Source organism: Stegodyphus dumicola, chromosome 11 (genome assembly GCF_044657685.1).
Source record: "Stegodyphus dumicola isolate Sdum_Otavi_A_Nest chromosome 11, ASM4465768v1".
Taxonomy (NCBI): Eukaryota; Metazoa; Arthropoda; class Arachnida; order Araneae; family Eresidae; genus Stegodyphus; species Stegodyphus dumicola.
Genome location: NC_140778.1, coordinates 125,496,776 through 125,514,980, shown reverse-complemented (window position 1 = coordinate 125,514,980; position 18,205 = coordinate 125,496,776). Strand labels below are relative to the sequence as shown.

Here is an 18,205-nt window from a genome sequence, read left to right as displayed (position 1 = left end):
TAAGGCTTTTTACGTATAAGTGCTCAAACATAAAAGAAAGAACAACACTAATGGTAGCATTTTCATAATTACCGATCTTATTTCTAGGCCTTGTTAAATTAGGATTTCCCGCAAGTATTTCCTAAGCGAAATCACTCTGGGTGCAGGGGCTTGTCCTTGGGGCTGATTCGTGTTCTTTCTCGCAATGTCCTGTCACTTTTGTACTGTGCGGCTACAAAGAGTATCTATGAAATTATACTTTTTGTGAAGGAAATCTGTAGCTGATACTATTATGCTTCGGCAGTTCTTTCATGATGATGCTCTGAGTAAATCAGAAGTACATGAGTAGTTTTCTTGCTTGAAAAATGGCAATATATCAGATGGAAACAGCTACGATTTGAAGAGTCAATGGTAAACAGAATTCTGTTAACAAAGATCTTCTGCAGATCTTTTACAGGGAGTTCCAAAAGAGCTCTTTTTGTCCTATAGTTTTCTGAAAAGTGTAATAGTGTGGCTCGCTCACGCTGCTCACCTGAATTTGTTTCTTGTTCAGTGCAACTTTTGTCTATTTTCAAGGATAAAGATAGGTTTCAAAAAGAATTCAGTGAATAACAAAACGTAATTCAGTGAAATTAATGAGGCGTGAGAAAACACATTGCCTTCTTCGAATAATATTCCGTATCAAAAGTTCCAGAATTGTGTACGTGTTTCCAACAATGGGCAAAACATTAGGATAAAAAATTCCAACCTTTTGAATAACAATTTGAAGGGAAATAAAATACGTAAGTCTAAAGTTTAATAGAATTGCTTAAAACTAATTTTTGGTATTTTGGTTTACCTTTTCGTATATGCATAAATCAGGTCATTACAAAGTAAAACAGTATAAACTCTGGCTTTCTCTGGATGGATACAATTAGCCAGAACTCTAAAACGACAGATATTGACTTTATACTGTGTCTTACGAATGCCACAGAGACAGGGTAAGGTGTAAATGACCTTTTTTTAACCTAAATAAAGCTTAACAGACGGCATTAACTCGTGCTTCTAATAGGCAACACTTTTGGTTTAAAATAAGCTAATGGATAAACTAAAATTAATGAAGTTTAAATGTATCCAAACGACTTCACATTTCAACTAGCGCACAAACTGGCTCTGACCGAAGTCTGCGTGAGCAAACCAATGGCAAGAATATTTCAATGCCGTAGAATTCTAATCGAGAGAAAACTTAGCACCCTGGCCTTCAGGTAGAACACGCTCTGAGGTTACCTTCCAAAATAAATACGCCTTTCGTTGTACCTAATTTGAATATCACGCGCCTTGGAAATTTACATTCTGTTAGGAAAATGAAACGAGGCTTGATACGAAGGTAACTTAGAGCTAATTAGAAAATTAAAATAGATCTTATACTAGCATCATGTAGTAATAAACATAAGGCATTTACTTTATATCGAGGTTGTTTTGGTTGAAACGTATTGGGCAAGACACAAATCAACAATAAACTGAAACTATTGGGAAGGAATGAGCCAATGTAACATTGAACTCTCATCTATACTTAGTTTCAATAAATTTAAGGGGACTCGGTACCCCAAAATCAATGAAATTACCGATTTTTAATTTTTTTGCTGGAAGAAGTACCTTAATGCCTTTATTACACTGAAGAGAAATTTTGAAATGATCTGACGATAATAAATGCTAAAAAAAGGATTTTAAATATTTTGACACTCCTTTAAATGCCACACCCTCTCAGTGTTTATTTTTTTTTTTTTTTTTGCTTCTTAATTTTTTCAGTAACTTACTAAAAATCAGTGTAAATGAAAAGGAGTGTAATTAAATATGACTCCAACTATCAAAAAACTCTGTTTATGTATATATACTGATTTATTTAAATACAAATTAAAGTTGGAAAAAATTTTTTTCACCTTTAAACTATCAAGTTTATATATTTATGCTGAGCTCAGCAAATAATTTTATGTGTATTATCAGTCAACTTTGCTATGCTTATTCAAAAATTTAAATTATCTTTGATTAGACACCAACAGAAAGAGGTGGTGTAGTGAAAGTTTCTGACTGTAGCATAATTAAAATTGTGCTGGAACAAACATTAAACTCTTTAATTAATTAAAATGCACATAAATTAATTTAAAATGAATTTATATACGAGAATAAATGGCTAAAATAAGAAAAGAAATCACATAAGCTGCTGAGTGGTTTTAAATAAAGTGTTTTATGTCTATTAAAATTTCAAATTTTGCTTTTTAAAAAAATGAATAAAACGACAAATTAATATTATTAATAATAATTATAAGCGTTTTAGAAAATATATTATAATTAATTCGTGCATTAAAATTGTTTTGAGCGTGTTTTAAAAAGTAAAAACAGGTAAAGAAAAATTCTACTTGCATTTTATGATTTTTTTTTCAATATTTCTAGCCAGATAAGGTTTTAAACAAAAGCTTGTAATTTATGTTCATATTAATCAATTGAGGAGTACTAAGTTTTATTTTATGTATATATGTATTGAAACTGAGTAATAAATTTTTAAGAAATTTGAAATGATTTAATGACCATTCAGAATAGTTTACATTAAACTGCGTTTTCTCAGTTTGCAATTTTTCAATATATCCTTTTACTTAAAATCCTAAAATTTGTTCAGATATGGACCAAATTATTTAATAATTTTACTGCTTATTTAAAATTATATACTAAATAGAATCAAGGATGGGTTTAGAAAAATAGTGAAAAGAAAAATTATTAGAAATGAAAATTTCACTGAAATTAATACATTTTTTTAAAGTTTTTATATAAAAATATGCTTTTTATTTTTTTTCTCAGAAACTAATTCATTAATTACAAAATCGATCCGTAAAGTTATTAAGAACACTATTATAAATACAATAAAATAATTTGAAGCAAAAATATTGAAAATTATGGAAGAAGAAAGAATTTTTAATTGTTGAATTTTTTTAAAAAAAATTAAATTAAACAAAAATTAATTGCAAATTTTTTTTTTCAGCTTAAAACCAATTTGTCTCAGAAGACCACTTAATATTATTCATAAAAAAACTATGAATGTTCTTAAATAAAAAAAGCATTCAAAAGGTATCCAGTCCCTTTAATGTTAAAATTGCATTTAATCTTTCATTTCAATTATATTCAACTGATCGCATCATACAGCATGCGTTACTCCGATATAAGACTATAGCGAATTATAGATATTACACTTCACAGAACATGTTAAATCTCCAAGTATCCCAAGTTATGCTTTCCCTTTATACAACACATAAATAACTTTTACTACTCAATCAAATTCAATACACTTTATTTGGAAAGAAAATTGATTTCAATGGAATAAAAAAAAATAAATAAAACTATTTTTTGTATAGAAAAAGAAAGGAAAGAAAATATGTTAACAAAAGCAGAAGCAGCGCCACACAGTGATCAGTATTCAAGACGAGTTTGGCGGGAAAGTGCTTTATACATCTACGTGTTAGAAGGAAGTTGGGGATTCTTAAATTACAAACAGAAAAGAAGTCGTCTGGCAATTTTAAGTGCAGCATCTTACAGACGAGGGCTTTTAAGGGGGAATTTTGATTCTGTTCGAATCGAGCCAGAAAGGAATCTGCAGATCGACGGGAAACTTATCGAAAAAACTTGTATTGAACCAAAAAAGAGTGTATTTCTTGCATTTCATCCATAGTGGGAAGTAATAACCTAAATACAGATTGTTCAGATATGGACTTGTTCTGTTAACAACGAATATGTGTTTTCTTGTATTTTTAGTGATTGTAATGTAATAAAATAACTTATTACATTACCAATATCATTTTTAATTGCTTAATCTGATATCTTTTTTGTTAACTACTGATACGCATTTTGATTGTTATAATAAACGGGCATATCTTACTTTTATCATGAAACATTTCTCCCCACTTTTCTTGAATATGATATATCTTTCTGTTTACTAATAAAATACATTTTGATTACTATAACAAATGAACTTGTCTTATTTTTATGATGGGACATTTCTCCCCATTCCTTCTGAATCTGGTATCGCATTCTATTTACTACCAATATGCATTTTGATTACTACAACAAACGCACATATTTTTATTATGGGACATTTCTCCCCCATTCTTCCTGAATCTGGTATCGCATTCTATTTACTACCAATGTGCATTTTGATTACTGAAACAAACGGACATATTTTCATTATGGGACATTTCTCCCCATTCTTCCTGAATCTGGTATCTCATTCTATTTACTACCAATATGCATTTTGATTACTGAAACAAACGGACATATTTTCGTTATGGGACATTTCTCCCCATTCTTCCTGAATCTGGTATCGCATTCTATTTACTACCAATATACATTTTGATTACTGAAACAAACGGACATATTTTCATTATGGGACATTTCTCCCCATTCCTCCTGAATCTGGTATCTCATTCTATTTACTACCAATATACATTTTGATTACTGAAACAAACGGACATATTTTCATTATAGGACATTTCTCCCTATTCTTCCTGAATCTGGTATCTCATTCTATTTACTGCCAATATGCATTTTGATTACTATAACAAATTGGCATATCTTATCTTTATTATGGGACATTCCTTTCCACTCCTCTTGAATCTGGTATCTTTCAGTTAACAGCCAATATATATTTTGATTACTATAACAAACGGTCATATCTTATTTTTATTATGGTATATTTCTCCCTACTCCTCTTGAATCTGATATTTCTTCCTGTTTACTATCAAGATTCATTTTGATTATTATAACAAATTTATATATCTTATCTTTATTATGGGACATTTCTCCCCACTCCTTTTTCCTTTTAGGTTTTAATATGATATCTCTTTTTGTTAACACCCAATGTGCATTGTGATTGCTATAACAAACGGTCATATCTTATTTTTATTATGGGACATTTCTTCCCATTCATTTTGAATCTGATACCTCTTTCTGTTAACGTACAATACGCATTTTGATTACTATAGCAAAAGGCAATATCTGACTTTTAATATGAGACTTTTCACCCTTCTCCTCTTGCATCTCACATTTCGTTCTATTAATTTGAAGAGACATTGTGTAGTTTTGAGGCCAGAGAGATGAAAAATGAGTAACGTATTCGCCGGGAATCGAACCGCGGACCTCTGGAATACGCGCCCAGCGTCCAGACCATCACTCCTCTTGAATCTGGTATTTCTTTCTGCTAATTAACAATATGCATTTTGATTACTATAACAAATTGGCATGTCTTACTTTTTATTTTATATTTTTCACCCCATAGTTTTGAATCTAATATCTCTTTCTGCCAACTATCAATATGCATCTTGATTACTAAGTCGAAAAGGTGTATCTTACTTTTTTTTTTTTTTTTTTTTTTGCTTTGAGACTTTTCGTCCCACTCCTCTTGAATCTGGCACCTCTTTCTGTTAGCTACCAATATGTACTACGGTAACAAACGGGCTTAGGCATAGTGCTTTTCCACCCACTTCTCTTATTCTGCTTTTTATAGTCCTGTAATTACATAATATAAAGTTAACCTAAAAGGAATAGAAACTTTCCAAACTTTACAGAAAAACGAGTTTTAATGTCATGGCTGAAATACTTATTCGGTTAGAAGAATTTGTTCTTAAATTTACATAGCTAAGTTGCAAATGTTCTACAAGTACGACTCTTTTATAATTAACTAGATATCAGTATGGTAAACAAGTTCTTTTGAAGCAGATCTCAGCAAGTCCATGTTGACAGTCATGACAGTTTCTGTGATGCTTTGAGATTCTCTAAACTTGTAGAAAAGGAAAAATAAAAACCTGTCCCTTTGATATATCACCTCAAGAATCATGCGGTGTTACATGTGGTTTTCCGCTTTTGTGGCTTCTTCTTCCGTATTCGAACCATGTTTTGATCGTTCTTCCTCCGTATTTTGATCGTTCTTTCATGTTTTGTTTCGTTTTTCTTCCATTCTTCTTCCGTATCAAAGGCATGTTTTGATCATTCTTTTTCCGTATTTTGATCGTTCTTCTATGTTTTGTTCGTTTCTCTTCCATTCTTCTTCCGTATCAGAACCGTGTTTTGATCGTTCTTCTTCCGTATTTTGATCGTTTTTCCATGTTTTGTTCGTTTTTCTTCCATTCTTCTTCCGAATAAGAACCATGTTTTGATCGTTCTTCTTCCATACTTTGATCGTTCTTCCATATTTTGTTCGTTTTTCTTCCATTCTTCTTCCGTATAAGAACCATGTTTTGATCGTTCTTCCATGTTTTGTTCGTTTTTCTTCCATTCTTCTTCCGTATAAGAACCATGTTTTGATCGTTCTTCTTCCGTATTTTGATCGTTCTTCCATATTTTGTTCGTTTTTCTTCCATTCTTCTTCCGTATAAGAACCATGTTTTGATCGTTCTTCTTCCGTATTTTGATCGTTCTTCTTCCGTATTTTGATCGTTCTTCCATATTTTGTTCGTTTTTCTTCCATTCTTCTTCCGTATAAGAACCATGTTTTGATCGTTCTTCTACCGTATTTTGATCGTTCTTCCATGTTTTGTTCGTTTTTCTTCCATTCTTCTTCCGTATAAGAACCATGTTTTGATCGTTCTTCTTCCGTATTTTGATCGTTCTTCCATATTTTGTTCGTTTTTCTTCCATTCTTCTTCCGTATAAGAACCATGTTTTGATCGTTCTTCTTCCGTATTTTGATCGTTCTTCCATGTTTTGTTCGTTTTTCTTCCATTCTTCTTCCGTATCAGAACCATGTTTATCAGGAACTTGACGTTAATCCTTAGAACAACAAATCCAACAGTGGGGCAGAATTTTCTCTGCACAGTGTTCTAAGATGCTGTTGAACAATAACAAAATTTTCTCCTGTCGAGTATTTAATTTTTTTTCTTGTCTGATTAATGGTCATATTACTCGACTGATGCTAAGAACCCTGAAATAATTTTGACGTGAGAAAAGCAAAAAGTAAATAAAATACATAAATAAAAGGAGATGGCCGTAAACAGAAAGATTTCCTCTATAAAACGCTAATAATTCTTCCTGATAAACATTTTTTAGTTTGCAAAACTTTAATCTATCTATTTTGTTTTTATTAATCCTCTATTCACCGGTCACGAAAAAGAATTTATGAAGTAAAGTGTCAAATAGGATTTCAAATGATTAAAAATATAAATAAAACTTGGCGTTAAACTTTTTGTCACTACCAATACAAGCAATGGCATACATACCGAGAAATTGAGTAAAAGTTACACATAAAAAATGCAGCGTAAATTAAAAAAAGAGACATAATTTATCAATTGAATTATAGTATCTTTTTCCAGGGGTAGGAATTTGGATTCCCGATAATGAGAACTATATAACATTTCATGATATATAAACATGCATTTAAATCAAAATCGTAATAACAACCTTGTATTTAGCGTACATATATTAAAATATTAGCGTACATATATTAAAATTGTTATTACGATTTTGATCGTCCTATTGGCGTGTTTCTCTTCTATTCATTTAAATGTTCATAACCTAGCAAGGCTAAGCAAATATGCAGTGTTCGCCATTAACATTCAATTCCCATTCCCGCGGTTAGATTCCCATTCTTTCCTGGTTGCTACACCAGGGAAGAAAAGAAGTACAATAATATTCATTTTACAAATGCGTTATACGGCAAAATGAAATGGTAAATTTCAAGTAGTTTTGAAGTACAGAACAATCAGAAACAGTTCTTTGAGCATCCGCATCTCGCAATGCAGCTGAACATGGGGCGCAACAGACGTTTCACATTTGAGGATATTTCAACTATGCGGGTTTACTTCTATGTCAGAGTTCATCTTTCTTTACTTTTGCCTTCGATAGAATACCTGAACCCTCAGTTAGGTACTCATCAGGATGCTCGACTTGTCGTTGGAATAAAAAAAAGACTAGAACTTAGTGCAATATTCTCCAGAATTTGATGTATAAAGTGAGGAATATTGAAAACAAATCAGTGCAAGGGGGGACGAAATCTCTGTCATATTGGTCGGTGGTTGTTGTCGGTCCATTCTGTGAAACCACTGACCAAATGGTTTAAGTTGGTGAGGGATTTGAAGAACTCGCAGATTAAAGCACGAGCTGACCATGCTGCGTATGAAACATAGTAGAACATGAACAACTTCATACTGTCTTACTGAAAGGTTGGTCGGCGAAGACTACAAAGGCAAATAAAGCCACCGAAAATGAAACCTCAGCAATGCAATGTTGGTTGGTCAAATTACTGGTGTGAGGACCAGAGGTCACCTAGCATCTTCTGGGCAACAATCAAGATGAAAAATACAAGCTTTCAAATTCCGTTCCTCTCGGTTCTTCCAGACGCGGATACGGCAGTCGTCATGGTGTTGTAAGCAAAGGCGGGCTTTTGTCAAAAATGACGATGCCACTCTATTGGTGCGTTCATGTATGAACGGAAGTCGTAGGATTGGTGACTATTACAGGCGCCATTGCACCGTATTTGCACAATTTTCTGATTTAGGATAAAGGATAGATCTCGATCAATACTATCAGCAGTTTATTATATTAAGTAGCTACTGCATATATATGTAATGTATATAATCAGTGTTATATCATGCGTATCAGTGTTCATATTTCTATGCATATTTTAAACGTGCTTCGACGTATATTTTAAGCAAGTCATATATTGTCAAAGTATTATTCAATGTAACAATATGTGTAACTATAATTTGTGCGGGTAATTATAATTGTTATCAAGGTCACCGTAGGAAATCTTGTAATATGTATGTTGAACGACTGTAAGACCCTGTATTTATAAATATAATCAATGCATACTAAATCGGCGAGGCGCCAGTGTGCCCCCTTCTTGACATCCGGGGCTCTACTAGTTAATGGTGGACGTGGTGCTGTACTGATTAACCAGTATGGTCGAGGCACAGTGCCCACGTCCCCCGTCACTTGTACTTGTACTTGTACTAGCAGCAGTTGCGCAGTACGTTAATTGGGAGGCTCGATGCTCTATAATTATATAGCAATCGAATTCGAAGATGTGCAAGTACGGGTTTTTTCTCCTTACACCACTTCCAATAAAGAAAATGCGATTTCCGGACGAAACATCAGCATTTCAATCTGCCTTTTTATTCTTCTCTGAAGCGTAATTAGTCTTGTCTGCAGTGCACGTATTCCCTGAAATCCTAATCATTTGCTCATGCCAGCATGTTATACTCTTCAGGCAAGCAAGTTGCGTGTTTCCTTCAGGTATGCTGAACGGTTGCTTCATGTTTCAGTAATTTAATTGCCAGTAACGTATTTCTGCAATTTCCACGCTTTCCTTAGAGCTGCCATATAAATTAAGGTGGCATGTGTGCTACTCAAACTGAATTTCAATTTTCAGAACATTCTTTCTTATCTTTGCTCCTGAAACTATATAACTTATAGAATCATTGGGTTATTTTGAAGCAAGAAAAATGAAACATTAGCAATCCCCTCGCTGGGAATTGAAACTGGATCTCTCGAATACCAGCCGAGTGTGCTACCGTTACACCACGTAGGCATGCAGAAAGAAGGAAGAAAATACCTTATAAACTTGCTATTAATTTATTTCTATATTTGCTTCTTTATCTTTAAAGCATAACAACTGTACGCTTAACAAATAAAAAGGAACTATTATATATTTCTTTCTTTATTTACGATATTTTTACGAGACTCTTATAATTTTTTACAAAACTCATGAGACCCTTTGAACCTCGTAATCATTTTTCATTTGGCAATCAGCATTGCTAACAGCAAACAGGATTTTTAATGTCAATAAAATATATTATATTGCATATATACATATATGTCAATATGAAAATCTTTCTCAAATTGGATTAAAGGCAAAGAGCTATAATATGTGAAGCAACTAATGTAGTTTTTAGCGAGAGGAATGAGACAATTATCATTTTGTCAAATATTGAAAAAATGCGTGTATGATGAAGTGAAAATTGCATTAAACAACTCAAGAGACAAACCATTTCGTAACTTTTAACATTAATGAGTTCGCTGGTGTAAAAGCAACTATTCACAATGAAGAAGAAAATTACATTTTCCGATTACATTTAGATGCAAATCTCAGAAGTAATATGAAACGTTTAATCAGTTATGAATGATGAAACTGCTGCAGGTCTAAGAATAATGCTATCTAAATGAAGGAAAATAAAAGACAAAACGGAAGTTCTAATAGCGTCTGTTGACATTTTTATTAATGAAATAAAGAAACATTTTCAGATATTTTCTTCAGCAGATTAAAATACGGGAAATGTTTTAAAAATTTTCTTCTTGCAAATGTAAATCGACTCTCTTTATTTTTATTTTTATGAAAATACCGTGTTCTGCGATGAATGAAGTCGAATATATTCCATATCTTTCATCGCAGCATAATTTGATCAAATCAGCTCCCTCTAGCGGCTGCCGGTGGTAGTAAAGTGAAGCAGTATTCATTATGCAATCGCATATCTACCTCATTATCACATCTTTGAAGGCGATGCATGCATTTATGAGATCCGCTTTCGAGTCGCAAGCGTTACGATCCCTGTGGATTTCGAAAGGCAAAGCTTTAATCTCATATCATGCGCAGAATAATTATTTGGATGGTTTAGATGATTATATTGCATTATGTATTTTAGACACTGATTCAAGAGACTGTGTGAGGAATTCTCATGCCCGTATTAATGCATAATTTAGTAGAATTCTTTCTTATCATTATTTAATGTGACACTTACATAAGTTACGAAAAAAGAAGAGCAAATGTGGATTCAAGTACAACAGATTTTCTTGGAAAATGCGAATAAAATAATTAAAATAATTAAGCTGTACTTAATTGATGAATTATGTTTAATGATATATATCGTTGCGTGTGTACGGGTTCGTAATAAATTCAATGCACAAGTCAACAAAATAAAATAAAAGGTCGACAAAATTTAAAAAGGTCAAAGGTCGACAAATTTAAAGGTCAACAAAATTTATTCTTATCACAAGAAATAAAACAAAATGCTGAAATTTTTCCTCACATATATTCGTACACAATTTAAAGTACAGAGAAAGCTAATACGATCTCATCGCGAATTCGCTGCAATCAGCAACAAAAACTCAGCAAACAACTGAACTGAGATGTTTTTCTCCGGCTTTTATAAGCTTTTTAATCAGTCACGAGAAGCTTCTCATAACTCCCCGAGGTTTCTGGAAAGCAAAAGAGTAGAATTATAGTTACATCTAACACAAAAAGTATTATTTCAATTAAATAAAAATTACGAGATATCTATTTATTAAATGTGCGTGCTCCTGTAGTTTTACATTTTCGGCATAGCTTTCTGTTAACACTCATCACGCACTGCATTGGACAGGAAAATGAAACAGTTTTAATTACAATTCTACTAAAAATAGCAAACTAAATACAAAAACCGTAACAATATATAATTTGTAAAGAAATACTCCAAGAAAAACCTTTTAAAATTAATGAATTTTGAAACTTAGTTTAAAATATTTAAAAAGTAAAATCCTGCACTATCGCTACTAGGATTAAAATTTAATTTGATAGAGAATATATAAATGAAAAATTATCTCCTAAGAAATGTGAGGTATAATTAAGATAGTAAATATTCCCTACTGTGGAAATCAAAAAATTGGAATTTGTAATTAATTAAACTGCAATTGGTTATTAAAATGATAAATTAATAAAAAGGAAATTTAAACAATAAAAAATATGAAAAAAATTTCAGATTTTATATTACGTTCAAACAAGCGTTTTGTTAACGTTTTGTGTGTTACCTTTATTTATTAAATATCATGTTCTTCGCACTTAAACCACATAAAATTCAATTCAATAGCAATACCACGAAATATTTAAAAACAGCATATCTTTAGAATTTCCGACAGAGATTCTCGCGCTGGAGGTAAAAATGTTTTTCCGTTCAGTGTTGAAATTTCTCGCTGTTAAAATCGTTGAGTTTGCTAATAAAAACTCGTTAAAATTTTAAAAAATATGAAATAGATAATAAATTCGAAATTCAAAATTCGGTCGTCCATGTGCCCATGTTTGGGGGGAGGATTACCTTATTCAAAATTTGATGGCTCTAGATATCGCTGTTTTTTTACTGTGCGTGAAACATACATACATTAATGCACATTCTTCCTTATTTAATTTCATTAAATATAATAGAGGGCGATAATATTTGGTAGCAACAATTTAAAAAGTGATTTGCTGTTTATAGTGAAACGCCACAAAATTCTGTATTCAGATATTTAAGTAGATAACAAATATCGACTCAAACTACTGTTTTCTGAACAAAATGTTAAGTTGTTTACATTTTTTGATGTAAACATACTCATAACTAGTGCTCAGGAAAAAGGAAATGCAATACTTTTTCCTTAGGAAATTTTTCCTTTCAAAAAGGAAATGTAAATTTACTTTTTCCTTAGGAAATTTTTCCTTTCAAAAAGGAAATATAAATTCACTTTTTCCTTAGGAAATTTTTCCTTTCAAAAAGGAAATGTAAATTTACTGTTTCCTTAGGAAATTTTTCCTTTCAATAAGGAAATGTAAATTTACTTTTTCCTTAGGAAATTTTTCCTTTCAATAAGGAAATGTAACTTTACTTTTTCCTTAGGAAATTTTTCCTTTCAATAAGGAAATGTAAATTTACTTTTTCCTTAGGAAATTTTTCCTTTCAAAAAGGAAATGTAAATTTACTTTTTCCTTAGGAAATTTTTCCTTTCAATAAGGAAATGTAAATTTACTTTTTCCTTAGGAAATTTTTCCTTTCAAAAAGGAAACGTAAATTTACTTTTTCCTCAGGAAAAAGGAAATGCAATTTATTATGTTGTCGACAAAGTTATCTTAATGTCCTTTTGTTAATATAAAATTCGCTATTTTCTGAGTAGCCAATAAAATTCGCGTTTTATTTTCATTGGGTTGACTATTTCAGGCGGCATTCTTGCACGACACTACCTCATTTATTTCTGGAACCTTCATAAATTAGGTTTTTAAATATAATAGGCTCTCATAGGCTTTCTCTCAATGTCCGTAAACATTTTCTAATTTATTTGTTTTCATGAGAAGAGTACAGAAATGTTGACGCTTCGCTTTCTTGTTTTTTCAGTTCTTTACAGTCCAAGTGAAACCACCAAATAGTGAAGAATTCCCTAACGAAAATACACTCGTGGACCAACTGCGACAGGTGATGCAGATGTCGAAAGATAAGGAGAACCTCCAACCTCCGGTAGGCCTTCTCACCACAGAGAACAGGCAGACTTGGGCAAGACTGAGGAACAAAATGCTCAAAAGTAAGCTTTTTCACATAAGCTAGTAATGTCTGATACTGATCTGATAACAATGAGTTTGAAAATTTTTTAAATTGAGTTTCCTTATTTCAAAGGCTTATTGAAAAGTCTTGAGAATGCCTTGTTTTATATTATTGATATTAGAAGAGGGCTGTACTCATATTAGAAATAAAGATTATACTGGGCTTTTCTCAAAGTCCTACGTATCTGCAACATGGTAGCCATAATCTTTACTATTTAGTCACAGTAAATGGAAGTATTTTCTAGGTTATGTAATGGCAAGTGAGAAACCGTTAATGTCTCTATGAACCTACAGTAGGCGTGTGACTTTTTGCGTTGAATTTGAGAAGAGTGGTAATGATGTGCCTAAAATGTTACGTCATGCATACAGGGGTAAAATACTAAACACTATAGTATTTCATTATCAAAAGCACGTCAAAAGTGGTAGCACGGTAGCAATCAAAAACGTAAGAAATAAACTATGTTTCTTTTTCCCAAGAACGGTACCCAGCTGTGTATTGGTAGCACTGTTTGAAATCAACGGCCAGTGTACTGTCTGTCTAAGAGAAGAACAGCCCCCCCCCGCCACAGTGTCTGGCGGGTTACGGTCTCTATAGTAGCAGGGTCAGTACATTTCAAATATGGGCGAATCAAGGGTTATAAGGTATTCTCCCGCCTTCTTGGCATGCCTCCGTGGTGTGGTGGTCTGCATGCTGGACGCGTATATATAGCATGTAGCACCACTGAGCAGGCTTCCGACCTAAGATTATCTAAAATATTACCAAGCCCAATAGTGCCTGATCAGTGGAAGTCTACTACTAACTCCGCCACAGCCTCAGTTGGCCAAGACAGATCAGACAGGCATTAATTTAATGTAATCAAATTACAGAGTCACAATCCAAAAATAATTACATTGTCATCTTTGCTTGAAGCAACTAAAAAAAAAACATTCAGATATTATAAGCTTACTACAATAGGAAAATGAACAGTTGTGGAGAAGAAACAAAGTAAAAATGATCTTGATCTAGTGCAAAATTAAGGTTACAAAATCTTGTGATTAGAAATCACTAGTACAAAGGTCAAGCTAAATACCATTACAACTTCAACTTTAGGCATTATATATGTTACAACATTATGAATTCAGTTACAAACCAATGATATACCGTATATTTGATAGTCAGATTACGAATTCTCATAGTTACATAAATTGTACTGTTACATATAAGAAATGCTGTTATAGAAATCTTTATGCGCTATTACTATGTTGCGAAGTTGCATGAGTTACCAAAAAAAGGGGAGAAGGTGATGCACAGTTACATAGGCAGTTACATAAGTATTATGAAAAATGGTTAACATTGTCAGTCAAACAAAACTCCAGAGGTCCATGGTTCGATTCCCGCGAAGGCATTGCTCATTTTTCATCTCTCCTGCTTAAAATACCTAATGTCTCTATAAGGTTTATGGCAAATATCAATGTATCTACACTGTTGCTTTATGTTTATATGGCGACTGCTGGAAAAGAGTTCATCATTCATCTTCAAGACACCCCTACGGAAAATGGGTCACGTTTCGTTTCTACGGCAACAGCCGCAGACTAACAAGAGCTTTCCTTATGATAGACAGACCGTATGTATACCCTCCATATAGATTGAAAATAATGTCATGTAGTTTCCTGGCATTTTTTATGATAAAATTATAGCTACACTGAAAGAGTAGCTGCTTGTTGTTCAAGCAAGAAATATAAAGCGCCACGTGGCAGAAGTGTTAAAATGAATAGCAAGAAGAAATATGTATAATTTAACATTACGCAGAAATCTTCCAGTCCAAAGAGGAAATCTTCCATTGCCGGCATTATTTAAGAGATTTGGCTTTTAAAATGAAACATGTTGTCAATGACAACACGTTTTACGTGTGACAATACGTGTTGGACATTTATATAATAAGAAATTAAACTATTAAAATGCGTTCTACATAAGTATACATCGATTCCGATAACTTTATTTTATACTGATATTTCTTTCGTAATACATTGTATTTACGAAACACAGAGTTCCATAAAACTTATTCCCCACAAAGAAAACAGAAAAATAGACGTATATTAATTTTTATAAATCGTCGACTAGATATTGTGTTGCATTTTTCCAAAGAAAAATTGCTTCTGGAATAAGCAAAGAAACTTGCTTCTGTAAATGCAGTCTAGCTTAGCGCAAATCCTCACCATCGTTACAACTTCCATTTTTATTTTTCTTCTCTTTTTAACGACGCACATTCGTTAATCACTATTGTTACGCACCATGCCCGTTATGCGATCTATTTTCTTTCATCGTACAGCTACAAATCTTAAAAAAACTCCTCAAATATCACAGACGACTATTCTTACCACAATTGTGCTGCCAAAAACCTTCTTTTGTATATTTCGGAAGGCATCTTGCTAATCCCGGAACTTCGGTAATCTTTTCGGAACCCAGTTCAAAAAGAGGGATCACGTATTGTAGGGGATTTTCCACATATTGAAAGACTTGGATTAGAGGAAGATCTCAGAAGCCTTTGATGGAAAAGCTACATACATATTTTTATTGTTCCTTTATTATTCTCAACCAAACACTGTTCGCCAATGTTTTAGACAATTTTGATTAGCTACAAAGAAATCGTCTGCTTGGAAATGTTTTTTAAATGCAACTATATTTTTGAAAGTATAAATTATCGTCTGCTACTCGACAGTTTGTTTTCATGCAAAATGGCGCTTTTAACGAAGCAATGGATGGAAGGTTATGCTTGTGCGCTTTACGAAGAAAATACTTTGTACCTAGTTATTAAAACACGCTGTGAAAACCATGATTTTTTCGATATCTAAAGCTACGATAGATAATATTGCCAATATGAAAGGAAAAATATCTGATGCGTGCACCATATGACTTCCTTGTACGGATTCCACAATAGAATAAATGCACTCTTTAAAATTCACTATATTTGTTTACCATATTTGTTATTCTGTCCCTAGCCTCACTTAATAGCGATACATTTCAATCATTTTTTAACTCACAATGCACAAAATTTATATAATCTTAAGAATTAATTATCTAATCGTTGCCACATGTTCTATTCAAATACTGCCATGGTGTGCAAAACTTAAGCAACAGGTGTTCTTTTTTGCACGAGAAATCATCTGAGAGACATGAAATTCAGAATTAAGATACAGCATTTTGTGTTTAAACGATGACAAAAGAATAATTGCGCTAAAAATGAATACAATGCATACAGTACGAAATCAAACAAAAATAGGCTTTATTGAACTCATAGTATCGTTATACATGATTGTATGTACAAGAGGATATATACATGATTGTTGTACAATATGTACAACAAGCAGATGTTCCTTGCTATGAGATATGCCCTCCCCTTACTGCAATGGTTGCTTCGAACGGTGTCTCCATACTCAGCACCAGATTGTTCAACAGATCTTGAGGTAAAATGGCCCATTCCTCAATCAGCATCTGTTTCAGTTGCTGGGTGTTCCCCGGAGGATGTAATCGTGCCACAAAGCATCTCCCCAAAGCATCCAACACATGTTCTACGGGATTTAGATCAGGGGAGCACGCTGGCCAATCCATTCGAGTGATATCTTCACTTTTCAGTAGCTTCTGAACAGCAGGAGTCTGGTGTGGCCGTGCATTGTTATCCATAAAAACGAAGTCTGCTCCAATGACACCTCGGAACAGACGCACATGGGGAAGGATCGCCTCCTGACAACAGCGATCTGCGATTATAGAACTTCTGTCGAAAACGTGGAGCTCTGTCCGCCCGTTCAGCATAATGCCTCTCCAAACGAGATCTTCAGGACCCCGTAACGGTCTCTTTCCGTGATGTTACTGAGATTAAACCGTATTCCGACCTCTCTCCAAATCAATTTGTGTTGAGAATCGCTTGGGGCACTAAAACGACTCTTATCCGTAAGGAGGATACGATTCCATTGATGCGATGCCCAGTTTTTGCGCTTCTTGCACCATTGTAAACGGTGATGCTGATGGCCAACTTTCAAAGGGATGCAGAGTTCAGGACGGCAGGCGAATAAGCCACCTTTTTGAAGGTGTCTGCACACAGTAAACCGCGACTACTGTACACAGTAGTTAAACTATGGAGTTTGGTGACTGGTTTCGGGCTCTTTTCGCCTGCAGGACAATATATCGTTCATCCACTGCAGTTGTTTTCCTTGGTCGGCAACCACCAACCTTTCTAACAGCCGTACCTATGGTTTGTAATGTTTTCCAAGCGCGCGAAAAGACACTTTTGTTGATTCCGAACTCTTCAGCTATATTGGTCACACGTCGCCCCTACTCCAGATTTTCGATCATTCTTCCACGTGTGAAGTCATCCAGATCATTTCTTCTAGCCAATATTTCACAAAAGAACTTCTTATACCTGCAGCGATACAATAATCGCGTCTCCATCCTTTTATGGTAGTCTCGAGTTGAGCGTGCCGACCGTACGCGTTTTGCGTACGATCACGTAGCCTATGACGTTTTCTTCCTGACATTTGCATACACATGACCTTTGTACTGAATTGCGTGTTCATTGTACTGAGCGCAAGAACCCCTTTTCTACAACTTAATGGCTATCTGATTAAAATTTACATTGTTGCTTAAGATTTGCACACCAGTGTATAATAAATCTAAAACGATGTATAAAAGAAATTAAGCAAAGAACAAAAACAAAAACAAACAAAAAAGCAGTTTTTCACAGACGATTCAGTATTTCTCATTCAATTAATTCAGATCTCAGTTCGCGACAGGGCAAAAATACATAAAAACTCAAAATGTATGTATTGAAAATTATGAAGTAAATCTTAAACACTTATTTCCTCGAAAAAATTCCAGAATGCATTAAGCATGATTTAATTCATAATAATGAAAGAAGGCGT

The 18,205-nt window shown here is 33.4% G+C and overlaps 1 protein-coding gene across 1 annotated transcript in view; it reads left to right on the top strand.

The window, feature by feature from the left end:
- The window catches only part of LOC118183671 (choline O-acetyltransferase-like), a 189,707-nt gene that overhangs the window by 87,276 nt on the left and 84,226 nt on the right, over window positions 1-18,205 (top strand). The window contains exon 5 of the mRNA XM_035353269.2: window positions 13,107-13,290. Coding sequence (XP_035209160.1) covers window positions 13,107-13,290 — 184 coding nt within the window. The remainder of the gene's footprint in view (window positions 1-13,106; window positions 13,291-18,205) is intronic.